The following is an 18,820-nucleotide window of genomic DNA, read 5'->3' as shown; positions in this document are numbered from 1 at the left end:
TCTTACCAGCTGAATTTACTACTATCTTCTGCTGTTCTGCTCACCCTGTTATACAGGAAGGATCCGTTTAATCTTGGGGAGTGCCGCATCCTTATCTACGGTGGTTGCGGAATAGCTCTTAAGGACAGCGTCCTTGGGACGTGACTCGAATTAAATATTTATTTTGCAGGTGCTGCCGCCAAGAATGTGTGTGTGTGCTCATTTCAGGACAATACGAGAAACGCGAGACTGAAAAGAAAGAAATTGCTGAATAAAGGCCTAACCGTGGACGTACATGCTGGGGCAGACAGAGCGTGGGGATCCTCGTTAAGGCATCTGTGGAGCGAATGAAGAATGTGGTTTGAGATGATCAGAAAATAGAGATTATTGCTTGGTTCATAGGGGAATGGAAATGATGGACACTTGAACTATGATATGACCCCTCAAGAGAGACCGTGAAAAGCACGCCAGAATAAGACGCGCACATGACGGTGTACCCCCATATAATCTCTTCCCCTAACTACATTTTCCAGCCTTTATATCTCCATAGTCCCCCCTTCAAATCCAACCCGCAATATATAACAAGACTCATACACCTGTCTAGTAGCTACATGAATAGACGAATGGTCGCTTTCAAGTTCGCTTGTGAATGGTATCACTTCCTGTGTACTTATACCCATATAATTTGTATAGTTTATGCCCACATCTATATCATGCATAAATTGTGCAGCAGGAAGCTAATGTGGTGGATTTCTCCTGCAAATAATACTGTGATTTAAGATATTTGCTTTGCATTAGGCTGCGTTTTTTATTTGTTAAATGTCACAGCTTTATTCCGGTTCTAACGTCTCAAGCTCAGTGTCGCAGGTCATTCCCACAACCAGATGTCACCGCTTAAATACACTGTCGAAAGGACTACGCTGTTTCGATTCTAATCCATGGAACACAGCACACATCATCATTAATTAACCGAATAAATAGAGTACCATGTGCAAGTTACTACCGTCATTTCCTTTCCTTCTTAAGAAATAACAATATAGAGTAAGCCTAATTGGATGGCTTAACCCTGTGGTTTTGAGCTCAGTGGATGATGCTGTATACATACAAATTCATTATCAGCATAATTGTCAGATCTAGGGTGAGGATAAAGACATCCCTTTTACTGATTACTGGATAAGAAGTCTCGGACTAGGCAAATGTGTGGGGAAAAAATCTTTAATTTTATGATCCGCTTTATAGAATAGTTTGTCAAGTGAAAGCAGTTAAACTGTATGCGAACATGACTCACAACTATATGCCAGGAATAGGAGCGCTGTCTATAGACATGTACTACGTTAGGAGGGTTTTTTCGGGTGATGTTTTGGAAATTATGTTAATAATTTACCAAAGCTCAAAAACAGAGCAGATTCATAAAGTGCAATGCTTGATTCTTACTCCGAATTCGAAGTCAAAATGTTTGGCTGGCCTGAGACCCGAACTTAACTAACCATCTAGCTCCTAATTTCTGATGGGAAGGAAGCGCCGAAAGACCCCACTAGGTCAAAAGGTAAGGTTTTAGTTGTAAGGTACAACTGGTTGACATTCAATATTTTTGCTTTTTGGTGTGCGTATCATTTCAAAAAGGCATAACCTTTTCTTGCATCCTACATAAAGTTGCTCTATGATTAATCAGTCTCGACACTGTTTGGTTTCGTCTTGCTCTGGTTCACGAAGTGACGATCGAGGTGAGCACATACCAGCTGATTTCATCGAGGAAGTGTAGGAAAGAAAGGTTTCTGATAAGAACTACCAGAACCAGAAGGGGGTCTTGTAGGCGGCGAGCGAGTTGTCTGGCTCGGCGATTCAGGAGCTGGGACTTGGCTAAGCCCGCTTCTGGGTCGGAGCCAAGCGAACAAGTAACCGAATGATGGCAGAAGAAAGTCAACGAAATGATTGGGCGATTGGTCTTGGCAAGGTACAGGTTTTTGGAGTTGCCATTTCGTGGGCTTTCAACCTTTTCAGGGCAAGAACAGTTCAAAACGGGGGTTTCTGTTTTTTGGAATGAAATCACATAGCACGAGGAAGAATCCGATTCTTGTGCAGAGTTGCATGCATTCTCGACCGAGGGTGAAAAGTTAAATTTAAAATATTTAGTTCAAAATTTATTGTCATCTATGACAATAACAATACTGTGATTTTATTTCTTTAATCACACAATTTTAAATCAGTTCAATGTTGATTTATTTTTTTGAGAGAATACTAATTAAATCCAATTAAAATATTTAAATTTAAATTAAGGTCTATACTTTTAATAAATTTCTAATTAGGCTATAAGGTTTCATTAGAAATCTCTAAATGATGTTAAGAGACTAAAATACCCATTTTAATTACAAAAAAATTAAATTGTTTTACCCTTCCAAATGATTCCTCTTTTCTTTTATGGTTATTTTTTGAAACTAAAAAACCCATATAAGTTTATAATGTTTAAAGGGTGTATATATAATTAAAACCTTCAAAAATATTTTAATCAAGAATCTTAAATTATAATATAAGTACTCTTTAAATAAATATTTTGTGTTTCCAAGTTTTAAATATTTATTTTTAAATTCTTAAAATATCTTAATTATAAGAAATATTTTTATTAAGTTCTTACAAATTATGTTTTTGGATTGGAATCCAAAGTTTGCTTAACTAAATAAAACTAATATTATAAGAACCTAATATTAAATGTTTTTTGTGACTAAAATATTTTAAGATCTTAAAATAAATATTTAAGAACATAAAATAAAAAATATTTATTTTATTTATTTTGAATTTATTTATGTTGAAATTTAAAATGTTTTATTAAAATCTTTTTGAAACTTCTAGTTATATATGCAAATTTTAAATATTATAAATTTTTTTTGTGTATTTGGTCTTAAAAGTAATCATAAGAGGTGAGAGGTCACTTGAGAGGAGCAAAATAATCAAATTTTTAGTTTAATTAGATAAAAGCATTGTGGTCATTTAACAACATTTAGAAATCTTAAATCAGGACTCATATCTTAATTAGAAATTTATTAAAAGTATAAGTCTTAATTTAAATTTAAGTATTTCAACTATATTTTGTTGACATTTTTCCTTTTTTTTGTGATATATTAATAATTTAACTTTATCATTTTAGTCTTGATTATAAATTTTAAAGTCTCGCTTGATCCTAAACACGAGATAAAGATGGGAAGTGAGTCCCCCCCCCCCAAAATATTACCTCTGATTAATTGCAACAAGTTGAAATGGATGGATTTAATTTTTAAACCGTTGAACATCACTTTACTGTAGTAATTAATTTTATTAAAGACGTAAGATTGGTCAGCTCAAAAAAAAAAAAAGAGAGATGAGATTGGAAATTACACCTGTCTCTACAAATCTAAAGACGTCAGCCACCACGCATCGATAACTCTGTGGTGAGTTGATTTTGCAAGTAGAATCGGAACAAACTACTGGTTATTAATATAAAATATTATTTGATTTTTATTTTGATTCTAAATATAAGATTCTAATTTATTTTTTCTCTTATATTCATATTTTTTTTCTAAATTAGTCCTTCTAACAATAATAGTTTTAGCTAATATACTTGGTTAGCAAGAATATTTTAGGTAAGTAACATTTATTTAAGACAAATAACTAATTCAACTTACTTCATTTATTTCTTCAAATTAATCAACTAGTCTTATAATTAGGACCAGGGGTAGTAGTATATTAGATGCTATCTTCGATCTTAAATATAAGAGCTAGCTGACTAATTAGAGTAGATTAAGAAAGTTAATAAATTAGTTAGTCATTTGTATTCATCCGATCCTAAATATAAGACCTATTTTGTAGTGTAGATTACATTACAAAAAAGATTTTATATTTATGAGAGGAGAATTAATAAATATGTATTATTTTTTTAAAAATATCCTTACTAATCAAGTTTGTTGGTTGGAATTACCGTTAGTAGATTGATTATCTTTAAAAAAATAGATAAATATGAAAAAATAAGATGAATTGAGATTTTATATTCAAGATTTATATAAAGTCAAGTAGAGTTTTATATTAAAGACCAGTATTATTTTCTACAATAAATTACTTTTTTTTTTGTTCTTTCCCTGCAAACAATAAACAGGAAAATCATCTAAATCCCTTAACCTTGTCCGATTTTTATCTTCTAGTGAGTTACTAAACATCCCACGTGGGGACATTGGAATCAAGTACTGAAGAAAATGGAATTAGTGTCATGTCATCACCTAACATAGACGATAAGCATCCACTAGAACGGGGAAAAGAGAGCGAATCGCAATTCATGGGAAATGACTAGACACCAATATAATTCTAGAAATGTTAAAAGCACCTGGTTAAAAAATCTGTCAGCTAAAATAATCTAAATTTAATTGGACATTCAATTTTATATATCATATTTTAGTTATAGGCAAATAATTTTCATTCTAAAAACTTTTGGGTTCATCAAAAATAAAACACATCAGGTGTATTGGTCCAATAAAATCTCTAAACAAATGCTTTTAACTAAATTTTTTTCCCAAGGGTTATTTTTTATTTTTTGGCAGCAAAGAGCTGGGGACGAATGGCAGATAAATAAATAAAAAGCAAATGGGGAAAGGCGGGGAGGGAGGAAGGAAAGGCCCAATAAGGAAAGAAGCGAATGCGGGAAAGTGGTTCGGTAGCAGAGTCAAGGGCGTAGCCCTCAGAACTCAGAAGCCTACTGGTCTGTCACTGGGGAAACTCACGTACGGAGCACAACCCACTTCAGCTCGTAGCCGTCCGATCACATCCCAGATGCTTCCCCGATGAAGCAGCACTTCCAGGCGTCGCTTCCCCCTCCTTCCCTCCTTCTCTCCCTCTTTTCCAAAATTTCCCCAAAATTACTATTCCGCCCTAATTTATAATTTCTTATATTATAATTATTACTCAAAAGCCATGGAATTGCCACTCAAGGTGGCTCAGGCCGTCCATGTCCTCAACCACGATGTCCAATCCTGCAACCGCGTCGCTGCCAATCAGTGGCTTGTTCAGTTCCAGCAGACCGACGCCGCCTGGGAGGTCGCCACCGCCATTCTCACCTCCGATCACCTCCGCAGCCACCACTCTTTCCCCTCCGATTTCGAGGTCGAGTTCTTCGCCGCTCAGATTCTCAAACGCAAGGTCATCCCCTCTCATTCCCCTCTTTTCTGCTTACTCTTTTTGTTCCCCGTGCTCTTCCAGCTCTGCTTCACTTCGTCGTAGGTAACCTTGAGTTTTCTTTGTAAGCATTGTGGATGCACGTGCAGCTCGTGATTATCTCAACTCAGACGCGTTTAGATATTGGGGCAGGCTTTGCCCCCTTCTTTAGTGTGTTTATTTAAGGGAAAGGAGGCTTGTTTGCTTCGGGATGGGAAGAAAAACGAGGATGCTGTTGTTGGAAATTTGATATTTCTGATGGTAACTTGAAACTTTTGAGTGCCGCCAAACGAGTACACGTTCTCTTTATGCTTTGGCGGAATTCAGAAATCCTTGTGAATTGTGAGATGTCTTGATTGACAATAGTATGTGGAAGCTGTCGTGGGGTTCGATCATTATTTTAAACAGTGGGTTAGAAAGACATGATGGAAGTTAGCATGGTAGTTCTACCCCCCATTTATGGGCAATTCATGTTCTTGAAGTCAACGCGGGATTATCTGTTTTGTGTAGCAGATCAATGCTCATGTCACATTCCAGTTGGTTTTCTCTGTTCGGCCAAATCAGAGATATACGTTAAGCTTATACTATTTGCATGCATTTCGATCCTGTCAAGTTTTATATGGGAATTTTTTGTTTTATTTTTAATCTGATTTAGTTGGACAACAATATAGATGGAATGGGCTGCATTTACCCTATCATTTACGACCAGACGGTTTAGTGGTTACTAGCTACCAATATTCGATGTATGAATGTGACAATCCTAACTTTTTCTTACTCTCGTTTGACGAGGAATCCGAACCAATGGCAACCAAAAAAAAAAAAAAATCCCATTAGTATCTCATACAGATGCCTTAACAGAATATCCTGTTGCTTATTACATGTCTGATTATACAGATACAAAATGAAGGTTATCTACTTCAGTTAGGGGCTAAAGATGCTCTGCTAAACGCACTTCTTCTTGCAGCCAAAAGATTTAGTACCGGTCCTCCCCAGGTGCACTGTTTATCCAAAATTTATTTTCATTTTCTTTTAGAAAATAATGATGCTAAGCATATTTACCTAGCACTACAGCACACTCTCGTAGGTCATAAAGAAAGCATAAATTTTATTTCTGTTTGGGTTTTTGATTGACTCATTGGTATTTTCATGACAGCTTTTAACACAAATTTGTCTTGCACTCTCTGCTCTTGTACTTCGAGTTGTTGAGCATGGAAATCCAATTGAGAAGCTTTTTTACAGTCTCCAGAATCTGCAGAGCCAGGATGATGGCAATATTGCTGTCCTGGAGATGCTTACTGTCCTACCTGAGGAAGTAGTTGACAACCAACGCACTGATTCTAAAACAAGTTCATCACAAAAAAGCCATTATTGCCAAGAGGTTTAGAAAATTTTGGTCTGATACATTCTTATATGCCCTGTGTTTCTTTCCATTGCCTCTCTTGCTCTCTCTGACTTCCATGCACTCTTTTTCATTTTCATTATGTAGCTTCTCTCGCATACGCCAATGGTTCTTGAGTTCTTGCTGCGGCAATCTGAAAAGAATTTTGATGGTTCTATACAACAGCAAGAAAAGAACAGAAAAATATTGCGCTGCTTGTTGAGCTGGGTACAAAATTCTGCTTACGACTTGTTCTAGTTGAAGAAATGCTGCATACATTAGGGTCACACAAGTTTTTAGAGGGTTTGCTTGAGTGACATTTATTTGTGCTGCTTCATCGCCCCTTCCCCTGTGCCCCTATGTTGAGTTACATCAAAAGTTTTCTATTGTCTTTTGATATTATACTAATTTGACTAAGCTTTCTTGGATTCAGGTTAAAGCAGGTTGCTTCTCTGAGATTCCTCAGGGCACATTGCCAGGTCACCCACTTCTAAATTTTATATTCAACTCATTACAGGTACTTCATTTCCAATGTTTGTATTTAAATTAAGTATTCTTACTTTGTTAAGATTACTAATGCTTAACTTGTATCTGTATTTCCGGGGAAGGTTCCTTTATCATTTGATCTGGCCATTGAAGTTCTTATTGAACTAGTGAGCCGACATGAGGTATGGTTGTCTGCTTTTATAGATGGACATTCAAACTCTATTTACTGTGATGGCATGTGTCAGTATATGTTTCATAATGCTTAATGATTTTTCCTTTTGGTGTATTTATTGTGCTTAAAATTTATTGTGGAAATTAGAGTTGTTTTCCCGTTATTTTTGGGACCAAACATGAAGAGTGAAGCACCTTATGTGGGTGTTACCTGAACCGAATACATTGTAGTAATACTTTTTCAAATACATGCATACTTCTCTGGCAAGAGACTTAAAGTTCCACCCTCAGAGGGTGGAGAGTTTTTTGGTCCTTAGATATGGTCAAATGTGCTTACTAGAACCTTTGAAGTATGTAGTTTTGCTTGCTTGCCCTTTGGATGAATTTGGGTCGATGCATAGTTGGTTATGTATTGTGGTTATGTCTACAAGTGTCACATCACTTATGACAGTCACGATACAAGGCCAAGTCAACTCTTAGAAATAAGATATGAGCTAGGTGGGGTACGTTAAATGAAATGTCAAATTCTTATTTGCATCCACATAGCTATGAAGACTATGCCAGTTGAGAAAAAGACTAATATTTTGTCTGGCTCAATTAGGATATTCTAGGTGTAAATCTTACCAGTTTGCACTACATTCATCTCAAATTTTTAATGTGCAAAGTCGTTTGAATATGAAAGATCCATCTCTTTTGATCTGTGCTTTTTGTTTAGGGGGTGCCCCAGGTTTTATTATGCAGAGTACATTATCTCAAGGAAGTACTTCTTTTACCAGCTCTTTCCAGGGGAGACGAGAAAATAATTGGTGGCCTTGCATGCTTGCTGTCAGAAATTGGGCAGGCTGTAAGTGTTAAATGAGAATTGATGCTCCAAAAGATTGTTATAAGTAAAAACAGAACTATTTTTTTGAATTGTCAAATCCTCTTCATGTTAATCATTTATTGTGTTGCCCGTTTGAAATTTCATTGCTTGTCTAAAGTAACATTGGAGAAATATCCTCTCTTCTTGAGAAAATAAGTATCTTATGTTTCGTGGAAATATGCCAATGATGCAACCATATGCTCATTGTTTTTATCATTTGTCTTGTTTTTTCATCCATCGTATGTAACTAGTCCCCTTCTTTGAATGTATGCTAGGCTCCATGCCTTATTGTTGAAGCTAGTCCAGAAGCCCTTGCACTGGCAGATGCACTCTTGAGGTAATGACTCAAATTAATTCTTAGTTACTTATTGCTTTAATGTTTTTTGTGCATTTTCAAGCTCCAACTATAGCTGGTTTTATGGACTTGCTTTATAATGTTCTGGTTGAAATTTATATTGGATTTAATAATTGAACTGAAGAGCTGCAATTCAGGTACTTGCATAAGCATGTTCAGAAGGCCCTTTTCTTGGATTATCGCAATTATGTGTATTTATGGGGCATACTGCTTCCTGTCAAATTAGCTTGCTTAAGAGTTTAACATGCTGAATACGCATGCAGATGTGTGGCATTTCCAAGTGAAGATTGGGAGATTGCAGACTCAACATTGCAGTTTTGGTAATTTTGCCTTTGGGTTGACAATTTTTTATTTAGTTTGCATTACCTATGTCCTTTATTGTTCATATGCTCGTGTGATCTCTCCTCCCTTCCCTTTCCGTGCTCTTAAATTCTGTTGCTGTTTCAATTTAATGCACGCAGCTTTCTGTTTGATTATTGGTGGCAACACTAGTACATGCACTTTTACATCCCAAAATATTTGTGAGAACAATAATAGATTTTTTGTTTTTGGTTCTACGATACGAATGTTTATAGTTTACATCCTTGTGGGAGCAGTCAGTTTAGAGATTTTGTCTCAGCTCATGAGCGCCCAATATACTGTCTCAGGTCCACTCTTGCTAGCTATATTCTCGGCCTTGATGAAGATGGTGCAAAAAGTAGGAAACATGTGGAAGGCATTTTTTCATCTGTGTTCTCAGCATTACTTGATTCACTTTTATTACGTTCTCAGGTTTCTTCTTTATCTATTTGGTTTTTACTTGTTGCTGCTTTTCATTTGGTGGTATCACTTTTATGATTTCTGGCTTATGTAATTATAAGTGGAAATAATGCTAGGATGAAATCTGCTGCATAGACATCACCCTAATCATGAGACTGATGCTATGACATTTCTGGAATTCCATGTCCTGAGAATCATCCGCCCGCACCAAACACTTTAAAAGAAACCGTGGTAGCTATTATGGCATGATGAACAGAGATGTTGTTATAAATTGTCTAGGAGAGTGTTTGGCTTGGACTTTTGAGAGCCCAAAAGTGCTTTTGTGAAACAGGCTTTTGGCAAATGTTGTTTGGGTATTTTTCTTTGTGATCAGAAAGTTCATTTCACAACCAAGCTTTTAGATGCTAAAAGCCCATTTTTGAAACGCGATCTAGGGTACTTCTAGCTTTCAGCTTGGCTAAGGTGTACCTTTGATAGACAGATTTTTGACAAACTGAAAACGAAACACACAATAAGAGATCCTTAGCACTCGGTTCTTACCTGTTGCCTTGTTAGTGTCACGTCTTCCCTTGGTGTTTTTGAATAGCTGGGATTTTCATTTTCTTTTTGGAGCAACGATGTAGTTTTAGGAGCACATAGCTTAGTTAATTGATCTTCATGAATTTTGTTTTGTGTTGATTAGGTGTTGAGATATCTTATGTTTTAACAGATTTAATGTTCTAATTTTATCTTCTTGGGCACTTACAGGTAGATGATTCCACGTATAATGATGAGAGCAGAGTGATTGATTTACCTGATGGTCTGGTCCATTTCAGGATGAATCTAGTTGAACTTTTGGTGGATATCTGTCACCTACTAGGATCTGCCATTTTTATGCAGAAGGTGCTTTTCAAAAGTCTATTTCCTTCCACTCTTTTTTAACTCAGCTTTTTGTGTAGGTTTGATGTTTTACACATTCTAGCATGGGATACTTCATTTCTTAAATAACTTATAATATCCAATTGTAAACTGGTGTGAGCAGAAGAAAATTCTTCTGTCTGATAATGTGGGATCATTAGTAAATGGACAAGTTAGTTATATATAAAATTATTATTTGAAATTTGAATGAAGTTTTTGTTTTGATATGACGGAACTATGATAAGATTAATTGAAATCTTTCCACTTGAACTGCTCTTTCCCTCCTTATTCAAATCTTGATCTTGAGCATGGCGATCTGTGCTACTGTAGTATGGCTGACCAATTCAAAAACCTGTACAATTCGTCTGTTATGAATTAGTTAAAGGAAGTTCTGATAATGTTCCTACTTCATTTCCCTCACTTTGAATATCACTGTCTCTGCAGCTATTTATTGGCGGCTGGGGATCTCCTAATCTGCCAATCCTGTGGAAGGAAGTTGAAAGCAAGCTGTTTGTTCTTAATGCGGTTTGTATCACTATGTTTTAGTTTATGTACCTTTATGCTTTGAGTGGGATGTTTTAGTTGTATGCCATTATAAACTTGCTTTTTTAGAAGAAATATACTGAGAGTCTAGAATTTGTTTATTTATGCTTTAAAAACTGACGCTGAAGATTTAACATGAATTGGGGTATTGAGTACTTCTGGTGAATCACTAGTAAAATGAGATTGGAGAATATTGGGGGCACAAAATAGAATAGACAATTTTTTATAGGAATATGCTGGAAGATTTTGTTTCTTTTTTCGTGCTTGCTTCTAGGTTGGGTTTTATCTTCTGCGTCATTGCATTCAACAGAGAAAAATCTTTGTATCTTTGTGTTTGGCTTAAAAGTACAATTGTGTTCATGACAAAATTGTCTTACCATGGAAAACCCCAATTTGTCATTTTGTCTTGAACAAATCAGTATAATGCCTGCTTCTTTCTATTCTGCATGCATTGGTTGCAAATTTGCAGTTTTCATGTTTAACACACGATAATCTAGTTATATATGAGTGTGTATATGTATATGTATATGTTTTCTTCTAGGTTGCTGAGGTAATCATACAGGATGGCCAAACCTTTGATTCCTCTGTAGTAATGCAGTTGGTGACAATGTTGTCAACTAAGCCTTCTGATGGGCTGAATGGCTTCATCTGCATTGTAAGCTTTATATGATTTTTCCCTCATTTCTTCCATTGGTACTCATTTCTAAGCGGCATGCTGTTTTTTTTTCCTTCTTTTTATTCCCCAAATAATTTCATTTTCTCCTTTTAAATAGGTATACAGATCTCTGGCAGACGCTGTTGGTTCCTATTCTAAGTGGATATCTGCTTTTAAGTCAAATTTTAGGCCCTTGTTGTGAGTACTTTTACTTTTTGGTGGGGATAGAAAGGTTCTAATGGACTATTTGGTGCAATTGTTGCAAATTACCATATGCTTCCCTTTTCAGATATATCCAATCAGGTTTTATGAAATTTTGTAGCTGAACCATAGTGATTTTGTTGAATTTATTTGGTTCTTGCTGATTGACAATATTTTATGCTTTTTCTTCCTTGGTTCTCACATTTCCTATTTTTACTTTCAGATTATTTCTTGCTATAGGGATTTCAGAGCCTCTGTCTTCAAATGCTTGTGCTTCTGCTTTGCGTAAAGTCTGTGAGGATGCATCTGCAGTAATTTATGAACCTTCAAATTTGGAAATTGTAATGTGGATAGGAGAGGTGAGCTACTCTTTAACCATAGTGGAGTAAACATGAGTGAGAATATTTTTCATCGATCTGTATTTTGTGCATGTGTTGGGCACCCAACCGGGGTTGAGAATCCTTATCCAAAAGGTAACTATTGAGGTGGGAGATTCAATCCATTTAGGTACCTGGTAGAATATTCCATACTATTCAATGTGAGACTGGTTCCTATCAATCAATCCCCTTTAGAGAACCAACATCCTAGCAACTAAACTCTAATGTTCCACTTAGCTTCTTCATAGGTGAGAACCTTCCATGGCTAGGCCTTTCTAAAATTGTTGACTATGAACTCTGATAATGATGGACATTAAATTTTTTTTTTCTGGGGGGGGGGGGTGGGGAGACTCTTCTGTTTTCTTTTCTTTTTTTTAAGAAGTGGGGTAAAAACTCACTCGCAAGCTCATTATTGGGAGGAGAGAGCTGACATAAGTACCATATTGGTTAGAGCTAGTGGCATGAGAGCTCTCTTATGAGTGGGAGGCTACGGTTTTGATTATGCTTTTAACCTTAGGCGCTTTTTATTCAAAAAGAAAATCAAGGCGATTTAGTGTTCTTCTTGGTCCTGTTTCTTCTTGTAGGGGTTAGAGAAATGGCATTTACCTTTGGAAGATGAGGAAGAAGTTGTGAATGCAATTAGTCTAGTCCTTGGTTCTGTACCCAATAGAGAACTAAAGGGCAACTTACTGGCTAGATTGCTGACTTCCAGCTATGAAGCAGTTGGAAATCTGGTGAGGTTCTTTTCTTGTTTAATTTTGATAATCTGAAAAACTGATTGCTGGTGATTTCATCTTTTTTCTTAACGGCCATCTTTGATGCTTTTACTTCATCACCATAAGGATAGAATTCTTAAGGAACTGAAGATGAATAAGTAAATAACTGACCCTGAAAGAAGAAAAATGAACGAACGAGCGAATGAATAGGGGCTCGTAAGTTACATCTGATAATTCCTGCTTAAAGATGAGGAGCATCTGTGGGTTAACCTTGAATCTTAATTATAGACCCTTTGTAGTTTAGCTAGTATTCAAAAGGTCTGTTGAATGGCTATTTGATGTTTTTATCCCCTTGTAAAAAATATGTTTCTGATCTCTGATAGCCTCTTGAGTTGGCATTATTTTTTTTTTTTTTGGTCATTTATTTTATACATACCTGTTATTTGAATGATATTTTGTGCTAACTATAACTCTGTTGGGGAATGTCATTTTATAAGCTTTCGTTGTTTTCTGCCCCATAGGAAGTGGTAACCTTTTGTTACATCATGCATTTCTCCCATACTTCTTCTGTTATTAGCCCTTGAATCGCTTGTTTGATACTTCTATGTGGATTTTGTCCTTCACTAAGGAGATCTCGTGTACTATAATAATTGTAACTGTAATAATCCACAAGACAATTTATGTTCAATTAAGAGTCTGTAATATTTTTCAGGTCGATCCAGACTGCAGCCATTCACTTAAGCAGAATCCAGCCTCTTATACACAAGCGTTGAATGCTGCTGCTAGAGGGTTGCACAGGTGCACCGGTGATATCTTTTTGGGATGTGTGAATCTAAGGGCAGTGGAGTGTATAATTGTTCGCAGGCGGCTTGTCAAATTGTTTTAATGATTATATATATATATATATATATATTTGGTGCCAATCACAGTTTAGGTTTTGCATGTTAGCATTAGGTTTGGAATTTGTTTATTCAAACCATCTAGTCCATTTTTTCAGGCAAAAAAAAAATCTGGTCCATTTTGACCCAAAAAAACCATTTGGTCTGTGAAATAGTTAGTTCCACATACATCTCTCTATTTCTGTTTTCATTTTTGTCTTCTTTTGAGTTTTCGGACTAAACTTTTATAATTCTCTCTCTTCTCTTTTGGAAACGTCTTTAAATGTTGGTCCTCTCTCTTTGATTGCGCTTTGTCAATTTACAATCAGTTGATGGGAGGCGGAAGCACTAATGTCTTCATCTTCGCTTTCATATTAAGCCATGGAATGACTTTATTTAGATTGACACCTTTTGTTTAGATACTGCATTAGTCTCTGATGGAACTAAGTTATTCACTCCATTTTCAATAATACGTAATGATTCATTATTTCTTGCTTTTGGATTCACATTCTTTGTTTTAATCCTCAATTATTTATTGCTTCTTTACTTTTATTGAAGCTTCCCTGTGTGTGTACCTATAATTTGTCACGGTCTCTGGTTTTGTCTAGCCTCTCATCATGATCCTTCAAATTCAGAATGGGAACTGTATTCAGTCATCTTGCTATGTCTGGGGTGGCCGAACCTGCTATGGATGACTCCATTCTTTCGTTGCTAAGTGTCTTTTGGCCCATTCTGGAGAAACTTTTTTGTTCTGATCATATGGAGAATGGCAATTTATCCATGGCAGCTTGCCGAGCTCTTTCACTAGCAGTTCAATCTTCAGGTATGCTTGCCCTCGGGTTGGACATGTTTACCAGTTGATTTGTCCCACTAAAGGAAAAAAAGAAAGAAAACTTATTTTCTTTCTTGAAATGTCCAGGTCAGCATTTTGCGGGGCTACTATCTAAAGTTCTGGACTGGCTTTCAACAAATTTTGTCTTGTTTCAAAGTCACGATTGCTATATTAGAACTGGTACGCTTTCTTGTGGCATCTCCTGTTCATTTCAGAAATGTGATCTAGAGTTACCTTGTGAGGGACTCGTAAGTCTCACGAACCTCCAAGCCCTCTCCAATCACAACCTGTTTTCATTCCTTTCTCAAAGGCCTCTAGACTCCCTAGCCCAAAAGCTTTGGTCCATCACCTTGCAATATGGATTTGAAAATGCCAACCCCACCTAGTGGTTGTTGTTGTTGTTGTGTGCGTGCATGCATAGTGGGATTTGGTGGACTGTCCCAGTACGTATGGAATAAAATTCAGATGATTATAAAAGGGCTGAATTAAATTACATTAAGGAAAGAAGGAACCTTTTCTTTTGACACCATTTTTATGTCTAAACTTGGAAATGCTTGCAATCGTATCCTCAAATTCAGAAGCAAATTATTTCAATGGAGTGCATAATTATTAACATATGAGAATGCAAAAAATTGAATTTTTGTTGTTTTCATGATAAAATAGGGTTGTACTCTTGCTCACTTTTTGCCCTGGAACCATTGCTATTTGTCTAATTATATAACATTTTTCAGCTTCTATTGTCATTGAAGAATTCGGTCACAAAGAGGAATATGGGCCTTTATTTGTCACAATTTTTGAAAGATTTACTAATGCAGCATCTGTAATGGCTCTAACTTCCTCGTACATATGTGACCAAGAGCCTGATCTTGTGGAGGCCTACACCAATTTTGCATCCACCTTTATTCGCTCCTGTAACAAGGTTTTCTTTCACTGTCTTCCCTTTTCTTTTCCTTTTTTGGGGTGGGAGCTGTAGTGGAACATTCTTGAATGGAATCTGGATATATTCACCAGTTGGACAATGTATCTTAGGATGTGCTGGCAACTTCTGGTTCCCTTCTTGAAGTTTCTGTCCAGAAAGCAGCTATATGTTGCACAGCGATGCATCGTGGAGCAGCTCTTGCTGCAATGTCGTATTTGTCTTGTAAGAGAAAATCATGCTGTTTTTAAATTTGTTGTTGAAATTGTGGGTTCTATTACTTGTGCTCAAGTAGGACTAATTCTAGGGAAGATGATTGACGTTAAGAATATGTACAAGCTAGGATTCCTCATCTTAAAGGGGTATTGGAGATTATTTTGTATTCATTTTAATTAAATTGTCTATTTATTTTATTGATTTTTTTTGTTTTTGTTTTTGGGGATAATACTTCTATAGGATCAACTCAAGTATTCTATTCTTTTCACGAGAAGATATGATAGAATTATCATTAGGTCATGTCTCTTGCTGACTCTTTTTTTGCTGCCTATTACCCAACTTCCACTTGATAAAACAAGTTTAGAGGATTATTAACCCCGGATTTCTCCAGGTTTTATGAATATCTCCAACAATATATTTTTTTTCAATGAAGCCTTATTTATTTTTAGACTATTTTACCCTTCGTTGATAAACATAATGGTATGAGGAACAAGAGTTTGCCTGTAAAACAGGACAAAATAAAATAAGGTTACTTAAGTAAAATATTGGTAGGTTTTGCTACAATCTAGGATATGAAATAACTTTCTTAATCTTAGCATTAAATGACATATAATTGGGAGTATTCGTTTTTATTGGTTACAGGCTGATTAATTCCTTTCTTGACTTTTCAGGTTTCTTAGATGTGGGCTTGGTCTCTTTGCTGGAATGTGCAAATTGTATCCTTGAAGGGTCATTCAATGCCATGGCCATTCATGTCATTTCTCACAGTGGCGAGGGGCTTGTTTCCAATGTTGTGTATGCTTTACTTGGTGTTTCTGCAATGTCACGGGTTAGTCTTATTGGAACTTATAGTAACTTTATTGTTTTAGTTTTCTTTATGGCTGATAAACGTGATTTGATATGTAAAAGTAGTTGAAGAAAGTGGTGAGCACTAATGATATTGTCTGTGTGTGAATTTTTGTTGTTTTATGAAGTAGTTCTTGTTGGTATGCATTTTGTGTAGAAAACAAATCCTTGTTCTTCCAGAGGAGTTGTTAGCCTTGATTTCCCTGTAACGCATGGTCTCTTAGATTTAAGTTTTGGTCTTTATGGAAAGAAAGTTAAACCTGTCTTTTGTTGCTTCTATGTCTCCAGCAAGCATTAATAAGACTGAAGCAAAAGAATTTCATATACAGGCTTTTGGATTCAGTATATTCACTGTACATTTTTTTTTAAAAAAAAAATGCATTTACATCCTTGCTTAAATCCTCAAAACTAGAAAACAAATACTGCCTTTGTCAAACTGTAATGGTTTTCTAGTATCTTGGTAATCCCTAAAGAAGGGTCAAGTTTTTTAATCTTTCCTTTTTTCTCTTTTCTCCCTTATTCCTCGTGTTCTGATCCATAAAATCTTTCTTTATAGGCTTTACTCTTAGCTTGTCAATTTTCATTGAGAAGCCAACTAAGAATAATCCTGTGCATGCTAGGTTCACAAATGTGCAACAATTTTGCAACAATTGGCAGCGATTTGCAATCTATGTGAAGGTACCACCTGGAAGACTAGACTATGCAGGAAACTTTGCATGGATGGCTACATTCAGCGGTCTCTCTCTCATTTTTGGCTTATATAATTTATTATTTACGTTGTCTTTTGATTTTCAATTTTTTTTTGGCGTGGCCTCAGTAATAACCAGCATATAGGTTCGCAAATTCCCCCCGCCCTACTATTTTCCCATTTTCAAGAAACTTGAGTCTGGTCACACAAGTGTTTCTTTGTTCTCCTTCATCATGCCTTCAATTTTGTTTAGGAAGAGTTGGTCAGGCAGCTTCTTCCTTTCTGGTCAAATTAGATTCCGGGTGGCTTCTTTTTAACTTGAACTAGTTCTCAAGTGTTGTAGTGGCAACTTAGATGGTCTCTAGTCTAGAAAAGTGAGAGTCATGGGGGCATTGGTTGCGTCAGCTTAAACATGCCGGAGACACGAGCCACGTGGGGAGCAGTTCATCCTATTTGTTCACTAACAAGATGAAATGCATTCATTTTGCTGCTGTTATGTGTCCATTTTTAATTCACTTTGAGCTGAAACAGCTAGGTAATGTTAACTTCGTTGATGAAATGAGCGCCAAAGAGGATACAGTTGAAGGTCAACTTTCTTAGTAGTGGGAGAATGACTGAAGAATTAGGTTTAGAGTGAGTAATTAGTAAGTGGTTCATCAATTTAAAATTTAGTTTGCTTTTTACTATAAGATTTGTGATTAACTTATTCTTCAATTTTTTCAAATTAAATTAATGTATAGTTATTATTTCATAAAGATTTTCCTTGAAAGTTGTTAATTCCCTGAATCCAGCACGTTCCCTACTTGATCCAGCTTGACCCGTATCCCAAAAGTTGTCCGTTTTCAAGCTAGGCTCCATCCAACTTGAAAAATCTAATTCATGATTTTTTATATTTATTTCTAATAATTCGTGCATTTTTTCCTGGAGTTTTAAGCTTGTGTTGAATATGCCATTTTGTTTTGTGAACAACAATATTACCTACGTACTCCTCTAAATCGTCTATGAGCTGATTATGATTTTGTCAAGGCCTAGCTTTCTTGGATTAGGTAGTGTCAGACTCAAGCTTGGTCCATCAATTGTTTGCGGTTTTAGTGCGGATTGAAACCTTTCAACAAGGGCGTTTTCAGATTCCTGTATGTAGTTGTTGACGTATATGCATCTAAGGATATGTTACTTGTTGAACTGTAACTGAGTTCTGTGGGGGATGGTCGTTTGATATATCTCTCAACTGTCTCGTAAAAGTTGAGGAATGTAGAGTATTTGTTGGTGGCTATCTCAGGCCTCAGCAATCGGATTTGATATCTATTTGGACTTTTCGTCTTGTGGATTTCTCGCTTCCACTTCTTTTTCTTCCTTTTTCTCCATCTGGCTCAGTTTGATTGACAATTTGAGTCATCAGGTTCAGGCTTTTCCTGCTGAGTACCTAAACCAAGGAGAAGCAGAAACTCTAGTGCCACTTTGGTCCAAGGCCCTTGCTGATGCAGCCTCCGACTATATAGAGAGCAAGAGGTCTGATGGAGTAATGAGGAATTTCGGGCATATGCAGGGGAAGGGTGGCAGAGTTCTAAAGCGACTTGTTCGGGAATTTGCTGATGCTCACCGAAACATGCAAATTTAACTTGATTGCTGCATAAATATTTCTAATTTACTGACCCAATCCATCATGCAACCTCAAGAGTTGATTAAGCACTTTGCCTTTTGCTTAGGAACCTGCGAAATTTGGTCTACTGATGAGAATTGACACGGTCGATTGCTTCTGATGCCTGCCACTGGAAACACCTCTCCGTATACGAACATTATTTTCCGTATTTTTTCCTCTGTACAGTATCATGCCCCCAATTTTGGTAGCCCTTAGATGAATTTAGGAAATTTTACCCCCCGGCTCAAATTGAA

The 18,820-nt window shown here is 36.2% G+C and overlaps 1 protein-coding gene across 1 annotated transcript; it reads left to right on the top strand.

Moving 5' to 3' along the window:
- The first annotated feature begins 4,641 nt into the window (after window positions 1–4,641).
- Window positions 4,642–18,630, top strand: LOC114719826 (transportin MOS14). Its single transcript, XM_028905373.1, is given in 25 exon segments — window positions 4,642–5,136; window positions 6,046–6,144; window positions 6,305–6,529; window positions 6,638–6,757; window positions 6,963–7,046; window positions 7,138–7,197; window positions 7,902–8,030; window positions 8,324–8,385; window positions 8,667–8,723; window positions 9,051–9,174; window positions 9,910–10,044; window positions 10,504–10,584; window positions 11,144–11,257; window positions 11,376–11,455; window positions 11,682–11,817; window positions 12,420–12,569; window positions 13,264–13,349; window positions 14,065–14,252; window positions 14,349–14,441; window positions 14,993–15,180; window positions 15,291–15,402; window positions 16,065–16,222; window positions 16,860–16,941; window positions 16,944–16,975; window positions 18,327–18,630. Coding segments are annotated over 25 exon segments (3,039 nt in total). The 5' UTR covers window positions 4,642–4,911; the 3' UTR covers window positions 18,546–18,630.
- The last annotated feature ends 190 nt before the right edge of the window (window positions 18,631–18,820 follow it).

Source organism: Neltuma alba, unplaced genomic scaffold, assembly GCF_004799145.2.
Source record: "Neltuma alba isolate B1F8T4 unplaced genomic scaffold, ASM479914v2 tig00011953_pilon, whole genome shotgun sequence".
In the NCBI taxonomy this organism is placed as follows: domain Eukaryota; kingdom Viridiplantae; phylum Streptophyta; class Magnoliopsida; order Fabales; family Fabaceae; genus Neltuma; species Neltuma alba.
This window is presented reverse-complemented; position numbering and strand designations above follow the sequence as displayed.